The 23687-nt window shown below is 52.3% G+C and overlaps 1 protein-coding gene across 1 annotated transcript; it reads right to left on the reverse strand.

Annotated features, from left to right (window-relative positions):
* Positions 1-13106: 13106 nt before the first annotated feature.
* On the reverse strand, positions 13107-21782 carry UPK3A (uroplakin 3A). Its single transcript, XM_043440991.1, has 6 exons — positions 21684-21782; positions 20551-20706; positions 19449-19728; positions 17845-17927; positions 15393-15525; positions 13107-13450 (listed from the first exon to the last, which is right to left on the reverse strand). The coding sequence occupies exons 1-6, from the start codon at positions 21733-21735 to the stop codon at positions 13291-13293; spliced, it is 864 nt and encodes a 287-aa protein (XP_043296926.1). The 5' UTR covers positions 21736-21782; the 3' UTR covers positions 13107-13290.
* Between the last annotated feature and the right edge of the window lie 1905 nt (positions 21783-23687).

Consider the following 23687-nt stretch of genomic DNA (forward strand, 5'->3'; position numbering starts at 1 on the left):
ATTTTAAAGTTGGCTAACATACCCCACCCTGTCTCTACCCCCACAGGAAGCCTCCCATTTGTGGGAGAAGTTCTGCTCCTGAGTTTCGGCAGCCTTTGAACTCTCTGGGGGCCCCAGATCCCGGAGCACTGTGGGGGCCGCTGACTCAGGCCACTGAAGGAGGAGCAGAGATGGGCTTCCCATGGGTGCCAGCACTTGCCCAAGACCTTTCCTGTGTTCTTTAGGCCTAGGAAGAAGGAGAGGAAGTCACCGACGTTACTGTTTCAGATGGGGAACATGTAACCACCGCTGCAAACAGTTCCTCCTGCCCTGGACAAGGGGTCGGGATGCAGTGTTTCAGTCCTGAGTACCCGTGTTACCTGAAAACTGGGCTCACCTCTTGGAGGGTGTCAAGCCAAAGACAGCTAAGCCAAACAGCAGGAGAAGGAAGGATTTATTCTCACTTGCAGCAAGTAAGGAAAACTATTAGGGGTGTTTCCAAAGCAGTATCTACCCGAACAGCAAAATTGGTGAAGTATTAAGCTAAGTAAAGTGAAGTAAAGTTGCTCAGTCATGTCTGACTCTTTGCGACCCCATGGACTGTAGCCTACCAGGCTCCTCCCATGGGATTTTCCAGGCAAGGGTACTGGAGCGGGTTGCCATTTCCTTCTCCAATATTAAGCTAAGGGGACAGGCATCTTCAAGAAGGGGCTTGAGTAGAGAATTCCGCACTGAATGGGGCAAAGTTCAACAGAATCCAAGCCTTAGTGGATTGAAGTCAGGAAGGTCAACACCATCTTTCCATCCTCCCCCTGGGCGGGGTCCTTAGTTCCTGCAAATGGTAAAGACTGTATTACATTATGGGCTTGAGTTCAGTTCAGTTCAGTCGCTTAGTCATGTCCAACTCTTTGCGACCCCATGGGCTGTAGCCCGCCATTCCTCCTCATGGAATTCTCCAGGCAAGAATACTGGAGAAGGTAGTCATTCCCTTCTCCAGGGGATCTTCCCAACCCAGAGATCGACCCCAGCTCTCCCGCATTGCAGGCAGATTCTTTACCAGCTGAGCCACCAGGGAAGCCGGGGAGGTGCTGGGTCTCTGTTCTATCGCTGACTATTGTTGCGGCTTTTCCTTTGTTCCTGTGTTCCCTCACTTGTCTTAAGATCTTTGATTACTGAGACTTGTTCAAGGGCCAGGCTTAGATCCCCAAAAGGTTTGAGCCAAAAATGGGTTTTCTTAGGTCAAGAAAGCCACACCTGGTTCTTTCTTCAGGGAACCCCTACCCTATATGATTATACTCTTGCCGTTAAAACACGGCTCCTGCCCTTAAAACACAGCTCCTGCCCTTAAGGTCCCAGGCCCCAGCTCAGATCTTATAAACAAGACCCTGTGGCCTGGGTGTGTCAGAGGTCAGACCCAAGGTTCACTGGGGTCCTGGGCAGGGCGTGACAGGGTGGTGGAGCTGGAATAATCAGTTCAGCTCCAGGCAAGGGATAGGCTGGAAGTCTCAACACTCCACCAAAAAGCTCAGCCAGGAAGCCTTACCTGGCTTCCCGATGGCTTGGCGCAGAAAAAGTCCGCCCCCAATGCAGAAGACACAGGAGATGCAGGTATGATCCCTGGGTCGGGAAGATCCCCTGGAGAAGGGAATGGCAATTCATTCCAGTTCCAATATTTTTGCCTGGAGAATCCCATGGACAGAGGAGCCTGGCTGGCTACAGTCCATGGGGTCACAAAGAAGGCACAAGAAGCCTTACAAGGACAAAGCCAGCAGAAGGGACACCCTGGGAACCTTGCCTTTCCCTCCCCTCCCACATATCCAGGAGACACGCAGCCTCTCTCGAGCTGTGGAAAATCCCCGGGAGGCCCTGCCTCCTGGCAGCACTGCCCACACTCGAGGCAGATAAGGCAGTGGCGGGACAGGGAGCCAAGGGGCCGGCTCCATGCTCGGTGACTGAGTCATGTGATGTTGGCCCTGCAGGGTGCGGGGCTCCTGGCCTCCCTCATTCAGCATATGATGAACACAGGAGCGAACACGTGTGCGCGTGAAACTGCTCCCCAAGCCCCCGGACAGACCCCACTCACCTCTGTGCTAAAGGCGCCCTCCTGGGCACACAGCAGGGGATGCCCGGTGGCACAACAGTGTGTATGGAATGGACATGCTTTCGCATGAGTGTGTACACTGCTGTGAACCATGAACTTCCAGATGTTCAAGCTAGATTTAGAAAAGGCAGAGGAACCAGAGATCAAATTGCCAGCATCCACTGGATCATCGAAAAAGCAAGAGAGTTCCAGATAAACATCTGCTTCTGCTTTATTGACTACGCCAAAGCCTCTGTATGGATCACAGAAAGCTGTGGAAAATTCTTTAAGAGACAGGAACACCAGACCACTCTGACCTGCCTCCTGAGAAATCTGTATGCAGGTCAAGAAGCAACAGTTAGAGCTGGACATGGAACAATAGACTGGTTCCAAATAGGAAAAGGAGTACATCAAGGCTGTATATTGAGTAATCACCCTGCTTACTTAACTTATATGCAGAAAATGCTGGGCTTGATGAAGCACAAGCTGGAATCAAGATTGCCGGGAGAAATGTCAATGACCTCAGATATGCAGATGACACCACCCTTATGGCAGAAAGGGAAGAAGAACTAAAGAGCCTCTTGATGAAAGTGAAAGAGGAGAGTGAAAAAGTTGGCTTAAAACTCAACATGATCTTAGAAAACTAAGATCATGGCATCTGATTCCATCACTTCATGGCAAATAGATGGGGAAACAGTGGAAACAGTGACAGACTTTATTTTGGGGGGCTCCAAAATCACAGCAGACAGTGACTGCAGCCATGAAATTAAAAGACGCTTACTCCTTGGAAGGAAAGTTGTGACCAACCTAGACAGCATATTAAAAAGCAGAGACGTTCCTTTCTCTGTCTAGTCAAAGCTATGGTTTTTCCAGTAGTCATGTATGGATGTGAGAGTTGGACTATAAGGAAAGCTGAGCAATGAAGAATTGATGCTTTTGAAGTGTGGTGTTGGAGAAGACTCTTGAGAGTCCCTTGGACAGCAAGGAGATCCAACCAGTCCATCCTAAAGGAAATCAAACCTGAATATTCATTGGAAGGACTGATGCTGAAGCCGAAACTCCAACACTTTGGCCACCTGATGCAAAGAACTGACTCATTGGAAAAGACCCTGATGCTGGGAAAGATTTGGGGCAGGAGGACAAAGGGATGACAGAAGATGAGATGGTTGGAAGGCATCACCGACTCAATGGACATGAGTTTGAGTAAACTCCGGGAGTTGGTGATGGACAGGGAGACCTGGCGAGCTGCAGTCCATGGAGTCGCAGAGTCGGACACGATTGAGTGACTGAACTGAACTGTACACTCCTGTTTATTGTTGATGTTGTTTAGTCACTGAGTCGGGCCCAACTCTTTGGCGACCCCATGGACTATAACCCACCAGGCTCCACTGTCCATGGGTTATCTCAGGCAAGAATTCTGAAGTGGGCTGCAATTTCCTTCTGCCAGGGATCTTCCCAGTGCAAGGGTGGGAACTGCATCTCCTGCATTGCAGGTGGATTTTTTACACACTGAGCCGCCAGGGAAGCATCCATCATAAGCCACATGCTGGTCTCTCCATGGGCTCTCCAAGTGCCTCCGTGGTAAAGAATCCGCCTGCCAACGCAGGAGATGTGGATTCGATCCCTGGGTGGGGAAGATCCCCTGGAGAAGGAAATGGCAACCCATTCCAGTATCCTTGCCTGAGAAATCCCATGGACAGGGGAACCTGGTGGGCTACAGCCCGTGGGTGGCAAAGAGTCCAACATGCCTTAGCAACTAAACAACAACAAGCAATGCATATTGTGTATCTCTGGGCCACACCTGCATAGATAACACACAGCACACACCCTCACCCTGGGTGTACATTGCCTTGTGACACATGCTTGCTGTAGATGTTCTAATGGAAAAGAGGCCTACAGTTGGACACGACTTAGCATCTGAACGACCACAAGCCTTTTGAATCCTCCCCACACCTCCCCCCACACCAGCTTCCCGGAGAAGCTCCCGCTGCTGTACCTGTGTCTGGGCAGGCTGGCAGGTAGGACTGCGATGCCAGCCTGGGCAGCAGGCGGGGTATGTGTGAATGGCTGGACGGCTTTGCTGGCAGGAGAAGGGAGGAGGGGAGCTTGGCAGAAACACCTTGGAAAAGTCTCCCTGGCCCCTCTTCTCTGCCGTTCAGTCCTCCCCCACTGTGCCCCAGCTCCAGCTCAGGCCTCATCCCCACAGGCCTGGAAATTTGCAACAGGCTACTCCCCACTCACCAGTCAAGGGCCCTCCCCCTGAGTAGCCATGATAAGGCCAGGGGGACCGGCATGAACACCCGCTGTCCTAGGAGCTGGGGACACAGGAGGAAATCAGCCCTGCCCTCGTGGAGCTGATGATGTAGACGGGAAACAGGCGGTAAACTCTGAGTCAGAGTGGGGGGAGGCTGTAAAGAAAAGGGGAGCTGGGTTAGAGACAGACACCCTATGAAAGTAAAAGGAGCAATTTGCAAAACACATATCCAGCTAAGGACCCGATGTAGAATATGCTAAGAACTCGTAACTTGATAATAAGATGAGCAACCCAGTTTTTTAAAACTGAGCAAAAGATCTGAACACGTTTCATCAAAGAAAACATGTGAACAGCAAATAATGACCTGCAAAGATGCTTCCCTGGTGGTTCAGATGGTAAAGTATCTGCCCACAACGCGGGAGACCTGGATTTGATCCCTGGGTTGGGAAGATCCCCTGGAGAAGGAAATGGCAACCCACTCCAGTGTTCTTGCATGGAAAATTCCATGGACAGAGGACCATGGTAGGCTACAGTCCATGGGGTTGCAAAGAGTTGGACACGACTGAGTGGCTTCACTTTCACTTTCTAAAGATGCTCGACATTGTCACTGGGAAATGCAAATCAAAACCACCCCATGCCACCAGAATGCTCAGAAGATTTACTGAGCATGGCCCTGCCCATCAGAACAAGACCCAGTTTCCCCTCAGTCAGTCTCTCCCATCAGGAAGCTTCCATAAGCCTCTTATCCTTCTCCATCAGAGGGCAGACAGACTGAAAACCACAATCACAGAAAACTAACCAATCTAGTCACACGGACCACAGCCTTGTCTAACTCAATGAAACTATGAGCCATGCCGTGTAGGGCCACCCAAGACAGCCAGGTCATGGTGGAGAGTTCTGACAAAATGTGGCCCACTGGAGAAGGGAATGGCAAACCCCTTCAGCATTCCTGCCTTGAGAGCCCTGTGAGCAGCATGAGGAGGCCAGCATCTTTGTCGGGGAAGTAAAATTGCTTCACAAAGTTACGTGAATTTCTGCTATACAACCAAGGGAATCGGCCACGTGTATGCACACATGCCGTCCGTCCTGGGCCTGCCTCTCTTACCCCACCCCAGCCATCTGGGTCATCACAGATTTGAGCTCCCTGTGCTATATGTCGGCTTCCCACTAGCTATCTATCTCACACATGGGAGTGGGTATCTGTCAATCCTAAGCTTCGTCTCACCCTCCCCTTCCCCCTCTGGGTCTATATGTCTGTTCCCTACATCTGCAACTCTGTTCCTGCCCTGGAAACAGGTTCATCTGTACCATTTTTCTAGACGCCACATACATGCATTAATACACAGTTTTCTCTTTCTGACATACTCTGCTCAGTATGACAGTCTCAAGGTTTACCCACATGTGTACAAATAACCCAGTTTCATTCCTTTTTATGGCTGAGTAATATTCCAGTGGAATGAGAAATAGATTTATGGGACTAGATCTGATAGACAGAGTGCCTGATGAACTACGGACAGAGGTTCATGACATTGTACAGGAGACAGGGATCAAGACCATCCCCATGGAAAAGAAATGCAAAAAAGCAAAATGGCTGTCTGAGGAGGGCTTACAAGTAGCTGTGAAAAGAAGAGAAGTGAAAAACAAAAGAGAAAAGGAAAGATATTCCCATCTGAATGCAGAGTTCTGAAGGATAGCAAGGAGATATAAGAAAGCCTTCCTCAGCGATCAATGCAAAGAAATAGAGGAAAACAACAGAATGGGAAAGACTAGAGATCTCTTCAAGAAAATTAGAGATACCAAGGGAACATTTCATGCAAAGATGGGCTCGATAAAGGAAAGAAATGGTACGGACCTAACAGAAGTAGAAGATATTAAGAAGAGGTGGCAAGAATACACAGGAAAACTGTATAAAAAAGATCTTCATGACCCAGATAATCATGATGGTGTGATCACTTACCTAGAGCCAGACATCCTGGAATGTGAAGTCAAGTGGGCCTTAGGAAGCATCACTATGAACAAAGCTAGTGGAGTTAATGGAATTCCAGTTGAGCTATTTCAAATCCTGAAAGATGATGCTGTGAAACTGTTGCACTCAATATGCCAGCAAATTTGGAAAACTCAGCAGTGGCCACAGGACTGGAAAAGGTCAGTTTTCATTCCAATCCCAAAGAAAGGCAATGCCAAAAAATGTTCAAACTACTGCACAATTGCACTCATCTCACACGCTAGTAAAGTAATGCTCAAAATTCTACAAGCCGGGCTTCAGCAATATGTGGACCATGAGCTTCCAGATGTTCAAGATGGTTTTAGAAAAGGCAGAGGAACCAGAGGTCAAACTGCCAACATCCACTGGTTCATCAAAAAAGCAGGAGAGTTCCAGAAAAACATTTATTTCTGCTTTATTGACTATGCCAAAGCCTTTGACTGTGTGGATCACAACAAACTGTGGAAAATCCTGAAAGAGATGGGAATACCAGACCACCTGACCTGCCTCTTGAGAAACCTGTATTTGGGTCAGGAAGCAACAGTTAGAACTGGACATGGAACAACAGACTGGTTCTAATAGGAAAAGGAGTACGTCAAGGCTGTATATTGTCACCCTGCCTATTTAACTTATATGCAGAGTACATCATGAGAAATGCTGGGCTAGAGGAAGCACAAGCTGGAATCAAGATTGCCGGGAGAAATATCAATAATCTCAGATATGCAGATGACACCACCCTTATGGCAGAAAGTGAAGAAGAACTAAAGAGCCTCTTGATGAAAGTGAAAGAGAAGAGTGAAAAAGTTGGCTTAAAGCTCAACATTCAGAAAACTAAGATCATGGCATCTGGTTCCATCACTTCATGGCAAATAGATGGGGAAACAGTAAAACAGTGTCAGACTTTATTCTTTGGGGCTCCAAAATCACTGCAGATGGTGACTGCAGCCATGAAATTAAAAGACACTTACTCCTTGGAAGGAAAATTATGACCAACCTAGACAGCATATTAAAAAGCAGAGACATTACTTTGCCAACAAAGGTCCATCTAGTCAAGGCTATGGTTTTTCTAGTAGTCATGTATGGATGTGAGAGTTGGACTGTAAAGAAAGCTGAGTGCTGAAGAATTGATGCTTTTGAACTATGGTGTTGGAGAAGACTCTTGAGAGTCCCCTGGACAGCAAGGAGATCTAACCAGTCCATCCTAAAGGAGATCAATCCTGGATGTTCATTTGGAAGGACTGATGCTGAAGCTGAAACTCCAATACTTTGGCCACCTCATGCGAAGAGTTGGCTCATTGGAAAAGACCCTGATGCTGGGAGGGATTGGGGGCAGGAGGAGAAGGGGACAACAGAGGATGAGATGGCTGGATGGCATCACCGACTTGATGGGCATGGGTTTGAGTAAACTCCGGGAGTTGGTGATGGACAGGGAGGCCTGGCATGTTGTGATTCATGGGGTCGCAAAGAGTCAGACAGGACTGAGCGACTGAACTGAACTGAATATTCCATTGTGTGTATGTACCACATCTTCTTTATCCATTCATCTGTCGTTGGACATTTAGGTTGTGTCCATGTCCTGTCTACTGTAAATAGTGATACTGTAAACAGAGGGGTGCATATGTCATTTTGAATATGATTTTCTCAAGATATAAGCCCAGTAGTGAGATTGCTGGCTCATACCGTCATTCCGCTTTTAGTTATTAAGGAACTTCCATACATTCACAGTGGTCATATCAATTTACATTCCCACCGACAGTGCCTGAGGGTTCCCTTTTCTCTGCACCTTCTGCAGCTTTTAGTGTTTGTAGATTTTTTGATGATGGCCGTTCTGACCAGTGTGAGATGATACCGCTGTGTAGTTTTGATTTCCATTTCTCTAATAATTACAGACAGTAAAGAATCTGCCTGCAATGCAAGAGACTGTGGTTCAACCCCTGAGTCAGGAAGAACCCCTAGAGAAGGGAATGGCTACCCATTCCAGTATTCTCGCCTGAAGAATTCCCTGGACAGAGGATCCTGGCAGGCTACAGTCCATGGGGTTGCAAAAAGCAGCTAGCACTTTCACTTTCAGTAATTAATGATGTTGAGCATCTTTTCTTGTGCCTCTTGGCCATCTGTATGTCTTCCTTGGAGCGATGTTGATTCAGATCTTCTGCCCATTTTTTAATTGGATTGTCTGTTTTTTTGATATTGAACTCCATGAGCTGTTCATACCGACTAGCCAACATTTAAAAGCCTGACCATGCCAAGTGCTGCCACGGAAGTCTCACACCAGGGGTGGGAATGTGAAGGTGTACAGCCGCTCCACACCTATCAGAGGGGCTAAAATTAGAAAAAATATTAACACCAAGTGCTGGTGAGGATGTGCAGAAACTGGTCACCCATACACTTCTGGTGGAACTGTAAAATGGTTTCCAGCTTCTCTGGAAGATAGTTTGGTGATTTCTTTTCAAAGTAAACATTCACTTTCCCATGCAATCCAGCAACAGCACTTAGGTCTTCAACCCAGAAAAATTGAAATTATGTTCAGGTAAGAAGCTGACATAAATATTCAGAGCAACTGTATTCACAACAGCCAAAAACTCGAAACAAACTGTCCTTCCAGAGGGAGAACAGATGCACAAACTGTGATCTGCTTACATCACGGGGCAGAACTCAGCAATAAAAAGGAATATGCTGTTTATACCTGCAACAACCTGGACAGACCTCAAGGGATTTATGCTGCTACAAAAATTATTTTTGTTCAAAGGGGTATATGCAGTATGGTTCCACTTATACAGAATTTTTTAAAAGAAAGTTGTAGAGTTGGAGAGAGTAGATGAGGGATTACCGGGGGTTTGGGGGGAGGTTATGAGTGGGGTAGCAGGAGGAAGCCTTGTGGTGATGGAAAAGTTCTGTATCCTCTTCCTTCTCTTTTTAAAAACATTTTATTTACTTTGTGTATTTATTTCTCGGCTGTGCTGGGTCTGCGTTGCTGCCTGCGGGCTTTCTCTCTCGGTGACTCTTGGAGCGCCTCTCCGGTTGCGGTGCTCAGGCTTCTCCCTAAGGTGACTTCTCTAGTTGCAGAGCATGAGCTCCCGGGCGCGAGGGCTCAGTAGTCGTGGTCCCCGGGGTTTAGTTGCCTGGAGGCAGGGGGGATCTGCCCAGACCAGGGATTGAACCCTGCAGTGGCACGCAGATTCCTAACCTCTGGACCACCAGGGAAGTTCTGTATCTTATTTTTTTCCCCTAATAGGGGCCTCCCTGATAGCTGAGTTGTTAAAAGAATCCACCGGCAATGCAGGAGACCTGGCTTTGATCCCTGGTTTGGGAAGATCCTCTGGAGAAGGGAAGGGCTACCCACTCCAGTATTCTGGCCTGGAGAAGTCCATGGACTCTACAGTCCACGGGGTCGCAAAGAGTCAGACACGACTGAGCGACCTTCACTTTCACTTTCTTTCTGATTTACAGCATTAACAGTTCTGTATACTGCTTGTGGTAGGAGTGACGCAAACCTACACAGGGGATAACATCACACAGAACACACACAGACACATAAGTGCTTGTGAAACTGGGCGGCTATGAATAAACTCTGTGGCTTTTCCCAATATTAACTTCCTGGTTTTGATATAACGATGCTATTGTTATACAAGATGTTCACACTGGGGAAAACTGGGTGAAGGGTCCACAGGTATTCCCTGTATTTCTGTGGCTTCGGGGCAACTTCCTGTGAATCTCTAATGGTTTCAAAGTAAAAAGCGTTTTCCGTGGTCCCACCCCTAGGGATTTACCCAGGAGAAGTGAAACATGTGTCCATGCAGGAACTTGTACACGAATCTTCATCACAGCTTTAGTCACAACAGTCCCAAGCTGGGAACAAGCGGATGGCACATCACCAGCTGAAGGACGGATCCGCAAATTGGAGAGTGTTGACAAAGCGGATTCCTCCCCAGCAGTTAATATGCAGATGCAACGTGATGCATCTCAAAACAAGGTCTGGGGTGTTTGTTTAATTATTTTGGCCACACCACTGCTTATCTGTGGCACGTGAGACCTTCCAGCCGCGTCATGCTAACTCTTAGTTGCGGCATGTGGGATCTAGCTCCGTGACTGGGGATCGAACCCAGGTCGCCTGCATAGGTAGCGTGGAGTCTCAGCCACGGGACCACCAGAGAAGTAATTGAAAATAATTGTTCTGAGGAGAGCAAAGCCAGACAAAAAGAGACCTGTCTATGTGGTTCCATTTATATGAAATTCTAGAATGTGCTATAGAATCTTTAGCGTTAGAAAGCAAGATCAGTCGGCGGGGGAGTGGCAAGGAGGGACAGGAGGGCGGCTGTGCAAAGCAGCAGGAGGAGACTTCTGGGGGCGGCAGGTGTGCCCGTCATCTCGATGGTGGTGGTGGCTTCACGGGCTCTGGGGAGGGCCTGGAAGGAGACCGAAGGAAGCACTCCCAGGAACCGTGCAGGGGATCGGACTGAGCCTCGTCAAAGAGCAGCTTAGCCCCGTCTCTCTTGTCAAGCAGACTATGTGCTCCACTGCTTGCCAGATTTAGAATTATTCACTTAAAAATGGAGAAACAAGAAAGATAGATGGCATTCCAGGAACTTTTTACCTTTAATGAGTGTCTGTCTATTGGGGACAGGGCATGGAACATGACCTCTGGCCTCGGGAGCTCTGGGATAGAGATGGTAGGAAATTGAGGAAAGCGCTGCCTCCTCCAAGAAGCCCTCCTGGCTATGCCTGCCCTGGTTGGGTGGGGAGGGGCATCTCACCTCTGGTTCTTACACCTCGAGCCTGACCTGTGTGTCCAAGGTCAGACCATGCTCTGTCCAGGGTCTCCCCTCTGACAACTCCCCTGTGCATTTCTATTCTGACCAGACGGGTGACTCCAAGCTTTCTTAAGCTTGGGGCTCAGGGTTTGGGTGGATTTAATTGAATGACATTCCCTTGGGATTGATTAGGTTTCAGAAAAAATCACCTATTTTGGAGCAACCTTCCGAAGCAGCCTGACTCTACGCGCAGAGGCAGTCAGAGAAGCACAGAGAGGGCATGTCCGTGCCCCCAGTCACACACCTGTGTGTGGTGGCCGGCTCATGCATGAACCACGCCTGAGGTGGGAGGGAGGGGAAGCCACATCTGTGCAGAGGTGGACAACTCAGCTCGGAAGCCCTGGCCTCTCAGTCATGGGAAGAGGGGCTCCTTCAGAACCTGAGACGTGAGCCAGAAAAATGACTTCTGTGGGTATGTATCATTAAACGTTTCTGGGAAGTCTGAGTCCAGCCCAGAACCCAGCAGCCAAGCCCAGCCTCTCCTGCCCACCCCCAACCCCCGGCTTGGATTGTTTTGCTGATTAATTAGAACTGGCTGGAAGCTGGTAAATGCTTGACCTCTGCCCTTGAATCCAAGCTCACCGCCCCAATCCCCAGCTCCCCAAAGACGGTTTACCCCTTTTCCACGGGGACCTCCTGCCTCGTCAGCTATGGACCCCTCTGGTGCCTCTGGACACATCTGGCATCCATGGCCCTGGAGGACGGTCCGGTGTCCTGAGAGCACCCCATCAGCCCGCGGGGGCGCTTTCTCACGGTGTCAGGTAGCTTCCTGCTTTAACCAAACCTGCTCTGACAAACCTCTTCTCTTTTTTGGCCACCCCGTGGCATGTGGGATCTTAGTTCCTCACCTAGGCATCAGACCCCTGCCTGCTGCATTGGAAGCATGGACCACTGGGGAAGTCCCCTGACCAACCTCTTCTTTCAGTGATGGGAAGTGGGGCTGGCTTGTTCTGCACACCCCAGAAAGGGAAGCGGTCTTGCTACCTGGCTCAGAAGACAGCATGGAGTCATCTGAGCAGAGACCCGGGGCTGGGAGAGCCTGTCCAGCCCCCCAGGAGGACTCGGTGCCCCTGACCCAGGCGTGCGTGACCCTTAAGTTAACTGCCTACATCAGCCCATTTACAAATGGGGAAACTGAGCTCCAGAGACAAAGAGCTGACGGGGGCAGAGGGGAATGTGATGCCCACAGAGCTGCACCCTGGGTCCAGATCGGCTTCCAGGACCTCAAAGCCAGCAAACCCCAAATAGCATCTAATAACCACACGTGTGCCCCATTTGGCGTGCGTACGTGCTTAGTCGCTCAGTTCTATCTGACTCTTTGAGACCCCTTGGACTGCAGCCTGCCAGGCTCCTCTGCACGGAATTCTCCAGGCAGGAATACTGGAGTGGGTTGCCATTTTCTCCTCCTGACCCAGGGATCGAACCCGGGTCTCCTGCATTGGCAGGCAGATTCTTTACCCCTGAGCCACCAGGGAAGCCGGTAACACGGCACCAGCTGGCCCAACACCCAGCAAGTCCTCCACCTTCCTGTGCCACATGACCTGGCCCTCGAGGAAGGGAGGGAGGGAGCGGGTGAGGATGAGGTCTCGGGGCAAGTTATTAATCCAGTGACCTGCCCGTGTCTGGGGACAATTTTCTGAGTAATGGCATGCGTCTGCTTGCCCAGGTTCCCTTGAGGACCACCCCCGGCCCACCCCTACCACTTACGGCGGTCGGTGTGGATGGGGTCCGACCATAGGGTCTGGTCCTGTACCAAGCCCAAGGACACATTGACCAGTACGGACTTGAACCGGTCATAGGGCCGGCCCCTAAAGCTCCCGTGAGCGCATGGGGGGCGCTGATTTCCCACCTTCCAGAGGAGAAGGTGTGCCATCAGCCCTGATCTTACCCTCTGCACCCTCACCTTGACTGAAAGCTAGCCCCCTGCCCCCACCCTCTAGAGAAACAATGCAACCCCTCAAAATGACAGAGATTCATTCATTCATTCAGCATCTCAGTCATTCTGTACATCTTTATTGAACTCTGAATCTCGGGAAAGTTTTATTAAGCACTTTCCTGTAGTTGGATCCATGGGCCTGTGTTAGTTCGCCTTGGGTGGGGTCCGGGTGTGAACACTGTCCCCCACAGACCCCCGGGCAAGGCCCTCAGGGGGACTGTGGCTGCCCAGAAGAGGCGCCCGGGCTCAGTCCTGGAGCTTGCTGGCGTACACCTCGGCCCTGTCCAGTGGCGGCCCCCGGTTCACAGACGTGTATGGGGTCTCCGAGGTCCCCAGGGACTTGGGGGCAACCTCCTGCGTGATCTGGGAGTCGTGACTTGTTGCCCCGTCAGCATCACCCCTGTCCCTGACAGAGGAGATGAACAGAGCCAGGGTTAGGGGCGCAGAGCTAACCCCACCCCTCAGCTGGGCAGGGGCCTTTCTGCTTAGACATGGCTTTCACAGAGGTCACCTTCGGCCTTCATTCAATAGACCGGTCTTTCTGGAGTGCCTCCTGTGTGCCAGGCCCTGCGTTAAGGAAAGCGTCACTCTTTTGGAACCGGGTGGGCAATTTACAAGTCTTACTGAGCTGGACAAATGTCCCCAAAGAGCTAAGATTCTATGGGAGACAGACCACAGCAGACAATGACCAGGCATAGTGGACAAATCCGGGGAGGGAAACCACTGGAGGGCTTCCTGGAGGAGGGGGCAGTTAGTCTGACCTTAAAGGAAGAGAGTGGAGGCACAGAAAGGCATCTCAGGCATTTGATAGGAAGGACTGGGGTGTGTCTGGGGTAAGAATGGGGAGCTGGGGGCAGCTGGAACTGGGATGTCGCAGGTAGGAGAGACCAATGGAAGAGCCAGACTGAGGTCAGATAACAGGACCATGGTTAGGATGCTGCCCAAAGGGAGGGAGGGATGTAACCACATCCCACCTGCTCCCAGGTCTGGCCATATAGACCAGTCCCCTGGTGGCTAATCTCATCTACTATTTGTTTTTATTAATCTAAATGCCAGAGAGCAATCCGATTTCCAAGGTCACTGCTGTCTCCCTACTCCGTCCTTCACCCACCACACATGTCTTTAAATCTGCCTGGCTAGTTTCTATATTTCCACTTAATTTCACCCACTCCAAGAAGCTTTTCCATCCACCCTCTCCACCGACACTGGGACAAGCATCCCCCCTCTCCTTTAAAGCTGCCTGGGTCTCCTGCCTCTCTTGCTGAGATGCGCACTGCACATGAATTTTCAATTCATCCCAGTCCTGATAAGAATTTGTTCCTGCCATTCCTTCCTCCAGGAAGCCCACCCTGATACTCCAGGGAGGATCTGCACTGCCCTCCTCTGGATTCCCACAGCAGCTGCACCCATGGGTGCCTTGATTCACTCCCTGCTCCGTCCTGTGACTGCACTTCTGTCTTCCCATCAGGCAGCTCTGTTAGCTGCTCCAGACACCCCAGGAGACCCCTCCAGTCCTAATCTAAGTAGACGCACATCAGAGTTGTCGTGGACTCAGGTGACTCGGGAGCTCGGGGCCAGCTCCGTTTTAACGGGCTGTGTGACCTTGGGCCTCCTTCCCCACCACAGACCTCAGTGTCCCCATCCTGATAACAAAAGCTAAGACCTGTTTAGTACCTGGATTCTGCCCTGAAACTAGAAAAGACCCTGATGCTGGGAAGGATTGGGGGCAGGAGGAGAAGGGGACGACAGAGGATGAGATGGTTGGATGGCATCACCAACTCGATGGACATGAGTTTGAGAAAGCTCTGGGAGTTGTTGATGGACAGGGAAGCCTGGCGTGCTGCAGTCCACGGGGTCGCAAAGAGTCGGACACGACTGAGCGACTGAACAGCAACTGCCTGAGTGCTCAACAGGCCGTAGAGTAGAGGTAATATTTCATCTATCCCTTGCAACTCCACAGGGTAGACAATATTGATCACAATCTCCATTTTCCAGAAGAGGGCACTGAGGCCTAGAAGGATAAGATATTGGGTTGGCCAAAAAGTTTGTTTGGGTTTTTCCATAAGATGATACGAAAAGCCCGAACGAACTTTTCGGCCAGCCCGATCCTTGCCCAAGATGCACCGCTGTGTCGGAGCTGGGGTCATCCACAGAGCCTCGGCGCGGCGCCCCTCTTACCCAGCTGAGACTTGACCTGGGCCTCCCCGGGACCCTCCTCCCCTCTCACTGGAACCCCGCTCCCCACCCAGGGCAGAAGGCAGCTTTGCTCCCAGGCTCTCCCCACCTCGGAAGAGCCTCCCGTGGGGTGTGTCCCCAAACCCTGCCCCCCCCAGCTGGCAGGTACTCACACGAGGCTGAGGACGATGGCGCCAGCAAAGCCGACGAGCAAGAAGAAGGGCAGGGAGCCCAGGATGGACGTGATGACGATCATACCCCCGCTCCGCCGGCCGGGCCACGTGTCTATCGCCGAGTACGGGGTGACTGCGGGGGGCAGGTGGTCACTGCCTGGACACTGCACCGCCCAGCCTCCTCCCAGGGATGGGGGGGGGTCAGGGGTGGGGAGGGCATGCCTGCCTTGGCAGCCAAAACTCTCAGGGATGAAGCGAGGCCAGGTCAATGCCTCCCCCTGGGTCTGAGGTGGAATTATACTCGCCTCCGTATTCCACTCCCCAACTTTGTCTCGCGTGTGTCTACTCTCACCCTCTTATCACTGTCTTTTCTCATGATTTTAAATGATAAACGGTCTCAAGTCTTCCATGAAGATGGATGGAATACAGATTATAAACAAAATACAGGCGGAGCAAAGAAAGCTGAGCGCCGAAGAACTGATGCTTTTGAGCTGTGGTGTTGGAGAAGACTCTTGAGAGTCCCTTGGACTGCAAGGAGATCCAACCAGTCCATCCTAAAGGAGATCAGTCCTGAGTGTTCATTGGAAGGACTGATGCTGAAGCTGAAGCTCCAATACTTTGACCACCTGATGCAGAGAAATGACTCATTGGGAAAGACCCTGATGCTGGGAAAGATTGAAGGCAGGAGGAGAAGGGGACGACAGAGGATGAGATGGTTGGATGGCATCACCGACTCGATGGACACAAGTTTGGTGTTGGAGTTGGTGATGGAGAGGGAGGCCTGGCCGTGATGCAGTCCATGGGGCCTCAGAGTCAGACACAACTGAGCGACTGAACTGAACTGAACTGAAAGGTCTCTAATCTGACGGAGCCAGGGGGTCTGTGGGCCCCCTCTGCTCTTACCAGTGTCACCCATTGGACCTAAGTGGACAATACTGTGAGCTGGCCGCTTCCCATCCAGTGTCCCTGGTAGATCCCATGAGACCCTGATTTGCAGATCACTTACTGCAGCTTAGGGAGATTGCATGCCTGTTCAACAGGACTCAGACTCCAGCCTCAAGCTGGAGGTCTGTCCCGTCCCCAAGGGCGCGCTCTCCACGCAGACTGACCTCCAGGCCCTGCCCTTAGAGAGCAGGGCCTGGGGCTTTCATCTGGACTGCCCAAAGGAGCCCTGCTGGGAAAGTGGGGCAAGGATATTCCTTCCCATTTCTCAGATGGGAAAACTGAGGTTCTGAAGGGCTCACACAGCAGTGAGGCTCAGCGGCTGGGACTGAACTTGGGACTCTTGGTGCCAGGGCAGTGTTGATCCAGTGGGACCACAGAGCATGGCTGTGCCACCGGAGGGTGGCGAGGAACCACCCAGTCGCACCCAGGCCTGCCCGTCTGCACCCTCACTGGCCCTGTGACCTCAGGCGACCTCGCAGAGCCCTAATTGACCCACGAGATCACTGTGAGTGGCAGCGGAGTTCTTTGGTTTTTTTTGGTTGTGCCACGCAGCCTGTGGGATCTTAGTTCCCCAACCAGGGATCAAATCTGGGCCCCCAGAAGTGAAAGCGTGGAGTCCTAACCACTGGACCACCAAGGAAGTCCTGGGGAAGTCTAAAATGAGGGTCATGGGTTGTCAAAATTACACTGGGAAATCACTTCTGTTGCCCCTAAGCTTTAGCAGACACGATTCTGAGTTTATAAACCTCAGATCTGTGTTGAGAACACAGCTGGAGGCTTGAGGACGGACAGGCAGGACCATGGGCAGATGCTTGGGCCTGCAAGACCCCCCACTTTAGAAAAACCACAGGAGAATGGCACTCTGCTGCCTCGAGGGTTCCTGCCCCTGTGGCTGAGATGCCTCTGGAACCATCTTACGTGATAATGATGTCGTCATTGGCAGGGTTCAACAAAGGGGCGGGTTAGGGTCTAAATGCACGATAACCTCTCTGCCCTTTGGAGGCAAATGCATCCTCAGGGCTGAAGATGCCAGTCGATTCTGTCTCCAGTTATGCCTGTCCAGATGGCCAGTGCATACTTAGTTGCTCAGTCATGTCTGACTCTCTGTGACCCCATGGACTGTAGCCCACCAGGCTTCTCTGTCCGTGGAACTCTCCAAGCAAGAATACTGGAGTGGGTTGCCATTTCCTTCTCTAGGGGATCTTCCTGACCCAGGGATAGAACCCACATCTCCTGTACTGGCAGGCAGATTCTTTCCTTCTGAGCCACCAGGGAAGCCCATAACACCCGCACCAGTTATCCAAACACCCGCAAGTCCTCCACCTTCCAGTGTCACATGACCTGGCCTTCGAGGAAGGAAGGGAAGGAGCAAGGGAGGATGAGGTCTCGGGGAAAATTATTAATCCAGTGACCTGCCCGTGTCTGGAGACAATTTTCCGAGTGACGGCTTGAGTCTGCTTGCCCAGGTTCCCTTGAGGGCCACCCCCGGCCCAGCCCCACCACTTACGGCAGTCGGTGCGGATGGGGTCTGACCACAGAGTCTGGTCCTGTACCAAGCCCGAGGACATATTGACCAGGACGTACTTGAACCTGGAAAGAAGTGGAGCGGGGATGACTTTTATCCATCCCATGAGGCTTGGCCATGGGGAGGGGGCGGGATTGTGGGGTTGGGGGCCGAACTGGGACTTGTGGGAGATGAAAATCTAGGTGGCCACAATGGGTGGAGTGGCAGGGGGGTGTTCTGGCCGCAGGCTGCTGCTGGACTTTGCATTGGCATCACCTTCTCCCTGGGCTGCTTCCCCAGCTCAGACACCTCCTCCACGAAGCCCTCAGAGCCTACGCTGTCCCTCTGGGAGCCCCTCTGTTTCTCTGCTGCATGTATTACACACATAGCTGATTTGCGGGGTATTGACCTATTTGTCCTCCTTGCATTTTTGCCTTCCTCTATTCCTAGCCTGGTCCTTGGTCTCACAAAAGTGACTTAAAAAAAAAAAAAAACAATAACCAAGGGAAGAATATCTATTTGCAAAACTGCTGCCCTCTGATAAGGGCTAACTTTATAGACAGAAAATCCCAATCAAGGGTTGCAAATCATAAAGGAAGATCAGGTGATCAGTACAGAATACCCATAGCCTTAGGCCTTCTTCACCCTCAGTTAAAAAGGATGAATGTTCTGAGATCAAAGAAATCAACAGCCTCTAGTTTGACATTTAAATGAAGACCCTTAAAATCTTCATACCATCCAGCATTTTGCTTAATCCCCTGCTTTGATAGGTTTGAAGATGGGAATTTCAGAGGCTGGGATGAGTCCCCTAGGTAGGGTGGGCGCAAGTAGGAGGGAGAGGTTTTCTCCCACGAAGAACAAGGTCAGAGGTAAGGGTTGAGGTCGGGGGCAAGGACGTCCAGGACTCAAGTCCTGCCCGGTGGCCGAGTAGAGGGGAGGAGTGGGCTCTGTGAGAGGATGGAGGGGAGTGACGGCCTGGGTCCACATGTGGCCCAGAGGGTACAGAGACCCCGGTCCAGGCGTCCCCATGGGAACTGGAGTGTGTGTAGTCAAGGCTTGGCACTGGGTAAGACCCCCGTGCCTGGGTCATGGCTGAGCCCCCAACTCGGCCCCAAGAAGATGCTCAGGACATAGGTGTGAAAGTGGATCGGGGACCCTCGGTCCTGGAGTGAGCCACGGTGGGGTACACTGTAGGGAGCAGGGAGAAGCCTTCACAATGAACCCCAGCTTTTCTCAGAGTGACCCCCTTCCGCTTCTGGACCACCATTCCTTCCTTCCCTGTCAAACAAACGGCTACACGGGTGATGGGCCGGGATCAGATGTGTACTTTGTGGGGCCCGGTGCAAAAGGGAAAATGTGGCCCCTTGTTTAAACATTAAGGATTTCAGGATGGTGATGGCAGAGCATTAAGCCAAGAGGTAGTCCCTCTGAGCACATGGTCACCTGCCCAGGAAGCCAGGAATCCTTCGTGGTACCCAGGACATCCTGGCATGTGGTAGGCTCTGAAGGAATGTGGCCTCTGACGCTTCACCCAGCTCTAGGCCGCCCCCTTCTCCCGCACTGAGTCGGAGCTCACCTGCCACCTGCCAGCAGCAGCTCACACTCACCTATATTCCGTGGCTGCAGACAGGGGTGGGTTGCAGAGGCCCTGGAAGTTGGGGTCCGACAGGCAGGTCCCGTTGGCACCCACCCTGATCAGGTATGCATTCAAGATCTCCGAGGCCCGGGACACATCCCGGACGTCATCCAAGCTGGGCGAGTCGCTGCACGGGGTCAGGTCAAAGGCCGCGGCCTCGTAGGGCCCTGTCCTCCCCCCCTCCGTCTGCTGGAATGTCGAGCTGAGAGGGGTCTTGGTGCTGTCCTGCACAGAGGCGTTCCTGAAGCTGGCTGTGGAGGCAGTGCTGGGCTGAGTCACTCACTCAGTCATTCAACAAACGTCCCCAAGCATCCTCTCTGCACCAGTGCCGAGCTGGGCCTTGGGATCTCTTCCTTACTTGCTGGGTGATCTTGGACCACTCACTGTATCTCTCTAGACCCTTTGTGAAATTCAAGGGAAACACCACGCAGTGCCCACAGACTGGGATTGGGCATGGGTAGGCAGTCAATAAAATCACGGCCCTACATGAGCTGTTGTAAATGGCTGAAAGCTAAGAGGCGGTCATTGGGTTCCTCCTCCGGGATCCCAGCATCGCTGCCAGTGAACAGGTGGGGCTGGCCCAGAGCCAGCACGTCTCCCAGACACCCATCTCAAACCACCTCGGGAAGCCTTGGGAAGGACTTGAGCTTGAGGACCAGAGACTCTGATTTGATCTCCAGCTCAGGAGCTCCCACGAGTCACTCTGCCTCTCTGGGCCCTGATTATTTGCCCCTGTGGTGGGCATCCTAACGGACACCTTGCAGGCAGGTTGTAACAATTAGCTCTAAGGTCTGCAAAGCACCAAGCTCTAAGCTCTAAGGTCTGCAAAGCACCAAGCAGGATGTAAGTGCTCCATGATCGATGCTGTTATTTCCCCCTCTAGACTAGATATCCCTCCAGGGCAGGTGTACCCAGCCCAGGGCTGGCACAGAGCAGATACCCGAGCGTGTTAGGGAGGTGCCTGGGGTGGTTTGATTGCATGGATGGAGCACCCTCGTCTTATCTCCCCGCCTCCTGCCTACAGACAGCTCAAAGCCCCTTTCAAAGCAGCCCGAGGGCAGCAGGACCCTTACCCGAGTCGACCAGCACATAGAGGTGGACCTCGTAGGTGCCGTGGAGGGCCGCTGAGCTGTCAAACATGCAGAGGGGCTTTTCCAAGGCCACCGTGGTGAGGGTGGGGTTGTTGGTGGCAAAGGTCACGCTAGCCAGTTGGGGCTGGAGGTTCACACCTGGAGGAGGCAGTGAGGATGGGAGCTGACCCCCGGCAGAACTGCCCACACCTACAGGCAACCATCTGCATGCCCACACACGCAGGTCTGCAGCTAGTGAGCAGCTGCTGGCGCCAGGCACCGGCTTTCCCTCTCCCCACAGGCCATCTCAGGAGCTTGTCTCAGACGTGGGGAGAGCCCCTGTACCCCTCCCCCAGCCCAGCCATCCTAAGCAGAAACCAGGCAGTCCGGCTGAACTGCTGCCGTCTCGCTCCCCCCAACAGATAAGCCGGTTGCCAAGAAACCCACGGCCCCTCCCGTGCAGCTCGCCGGTCTGAATCCACCCTCTTCACCTGGACCCCAGGAACCAGCCCACCCGCACCCTCTGCTCTCTGACCTGCAAAGCTGACTGCAACCCCTTCCCACTGGGCCCCTTGGGGGATCTCTGTTACTCTCCAACACGGTCCAGTCTCTCTGGAGGGGCAGTGAGGCCCTGAAGCTCTGGGCCTTGCTTCATGGGTCCCCAGCCTGACCTGTATGCACACCCCCTGACCTCAGGCTCCAGCCACACCGATGGACAATGGGCGGGAGGTTCCCAGTGTAGACCCTGCCGCCCGCCTCCTTCCGTGCTGCTCCTTCGCCTGAAATGTGCCTCCCCTCCTGATCAAAGCATCACCATGAATCTAGTCCAGACCGTCCCCTGCTCTCCCGCAGCGCCTTGTGTGTCTGTCTCTCGTAACAGCCAGCACCGAGCCCTCGAATCCCCATCAGAGAAAGCTCATTACTCAGTGTTAGCTATTAGTAGTCCTATCTGGGTCCCCAGAGCCTGCACAGGGCCTGGCGCAGAGCAGGGCACCCACGCCTATTCCTGGAGTGAATAAGTCAAGTTCCCATCCAGGTGCCTCTCACGACCCTTCAGGAGAATTGCGGGGTGCAGGACACCCCCCACCCCGTCCACGGTTGGCACAGACGCCCCCCCCTTCTCACTCCCCGCTTACCGGAGCCAAGTCGCAGGCAGCCGAAGGCCAGCACGACCCAGAGCGGAGGCATCGCCTGGGAAAAGCTGCGACGGACGGGACGGTGGTCAGGGGGCGAGCTTGGACCGCGCCTGTCCCGCCGCGCGCACCTGTCGGCCCTGGGCCAAGGGCAAGCCCCGCCCCCGCCCGAGCCAGCCAATCCCCGACCTCCTCGCAGGAAATTTGCATAAACTCGGCCCTGGCTCCCCCGGGACCGCGAGGTGCTCAGGGCACGAATCCCTCCTCACCGAATCCGCTCCCCCACCCCCCCACCCCCCTCCTTCCCCTGACCAAAGTGCTTTGTACTGGGGATGGAGCAGTGTTTTCAGGGCGTTTCTCACCTAATGAGACCTTGAGGGCAAACCAGCCCCTCTCTGAGCCTCAGTTTCCATACTGTAAGCTCAGTTCAGTTCAGTTCAGTTCAGTTCAGTCGCTCCTTGCGACTCCTTGCGACCTCATGAATCGCAGCACGCCAGGCCTCCCTGTCCATCACCAACTCCTGGAGTTTACTCAAACTCACCTCCACCGAGTCGGTGATGCCATCCAGCCATCTCATCCTCTGTCGGCCCCTTCTCCTCCTGCCCCCAATCCCTCCCAGCATCAGGGTCTTTTCCAATGAGCCAACTCTTTGCATCAGGTGGCCAAAGTACTGGAGTTTCAGCTTCAGCATCAGTCCTTCCAATGAACACCCAGGACTGATCTCCTTTAGGATGGACTGGTTGGATCTCCTTGCAGTCCAAGGGACTCTCAAGAGTCTTCTCCAACACCACAGTTCAAAAGCACTAAAGAGGCCCTTAATTTCTCTATGGAATTCTGTTTATGGAAACCCTACTATGTGCCATTCACTGGGCTCTTGTGAAGGTGAAACAGGTTAACGGGTGAAGTTGGTGTTGTGGAAACTTTGAAGTCCTGGGTGCATGAGCTGTCCCGAGACCTCTGGTGTGACTCAGTTCACAGGTGCAGGGCCAAGGTCCAGGGAGGCCAGGGATTTGCCAAGGCTGCTGGTGGGCCCGAGGCTGACGAAGCACAGGAGTCCTGCGGCCAGTCCAGGGCTGTTTCAGAAGGAATGGAGCAGAGTTTTAAGGCCTGCTCATTGGGGGGGACTTTTGACAGTAGTGTTGGGGTCATCACCTGGACCATAGGGTTCCCTCCAGAGTCAGGAATCGTACACGTCTCCCAGTACACCCTAAATATTAGATTTTACCTTTAAGAAGTAAAAGTAAAAGGATGGAGGAAAATGTAAATTGGAATCCAACACTAACTAGTGGATCTGTGTTAGATACTGATGACATAAACACTTGAAGAAAAGGGCAGTATCTGAGGGACTTTGTCTGCCTGTGATCCCTTGGTGGAGAGTCCTCTAAGGACAAAGAGACTCTGGTCTTTGCTTGTGAGGCAGTGGGGGTGGGGGGTGGGCGGTGAGAGGCAGAACGTTTGGGAAGCGACTTTGGGGTCTCCTGGGACTGGTGTTGTCAGGACCCAGGCTCTCACATAGGATGAGGGAGGTCTGGAGTGAGGGGAAAGAGAGCTCTGTGGTGTTTTCAGTTAGCGATTTTGTTATGAAACAGTAACAAAATGACTCCTCAGCTCTGTCTCCTGAGAGGACCTGGAAGGAAAAACAGCCAGCTGGAAGGAACTTACTTAGACCCAAAACTCCTCTCCCCAGGGAATGGCACCGGGGACCCTGGAGGGACGGCCACCCCAGGACTGAGACGGGGAAAGTCCAGAGGAGCCTCGAAAGTAAAAAGATGCTCTTGAAGAATCATGGGGACAGGACAGAAAGATCTTGAAAGGGCTCCCAGTGGCCAGATTGGGGGGGAACTTGAGCACAAAATCAATAATCAAAGCAACACATTTAATCCATTGGATAAAATACAAATCAATGAGTACTGATACTTTTTAAAAGTTTTTTTTTTTACTTTTTTTTTTGGAGGGGGAGCGCTGTGCCACATGTGGGATCTTAGTTCTCTGACCAAGGATCAAACT

Source organism: Cervus canadensis, chromosome 21, assembly GCF_019320065.1.
Source record: "Cervus canadensis isolate Bull #8, Minnesota chromosome 21, ASM1932006v1, whole genome shotgun sequence".
Taxonomy (NCBI): Eukaryota; Metazoa; Chordata; class Mammalia; order Artiodactyla; family Cervidae; genus Cervus; species Cervus canadensis.

What these genes read in the sequence shown, in the direction of transcription:
- UPK3A (XM_043440991.1), bottom strand. Translation starts at nt 21,735, where the DNA reads ATGCCTCCGCTCTGGGTCGTGCTGGCCTTCGGCTGCCTGCGACTTGGC. An exon ending in CTGCCTGCGACTTGGCTCCG is followed by an intron (nt 20,707 to 21,683) that starts GTAAGCGGGGAG and finishes TGCCTCCTCCAG; the next exon opens with GTGTGAACCTCCAGCCCCAA. An exon ending in TCTGCAGCCACGGAATATAG is followed by an intron (nt 17,928 to 19,448) that starts GTGAGTGTGAGC and finishes ACTTCTTTCCAG; the next exon opens with GTTCAAGTACGTCCTGGTCA.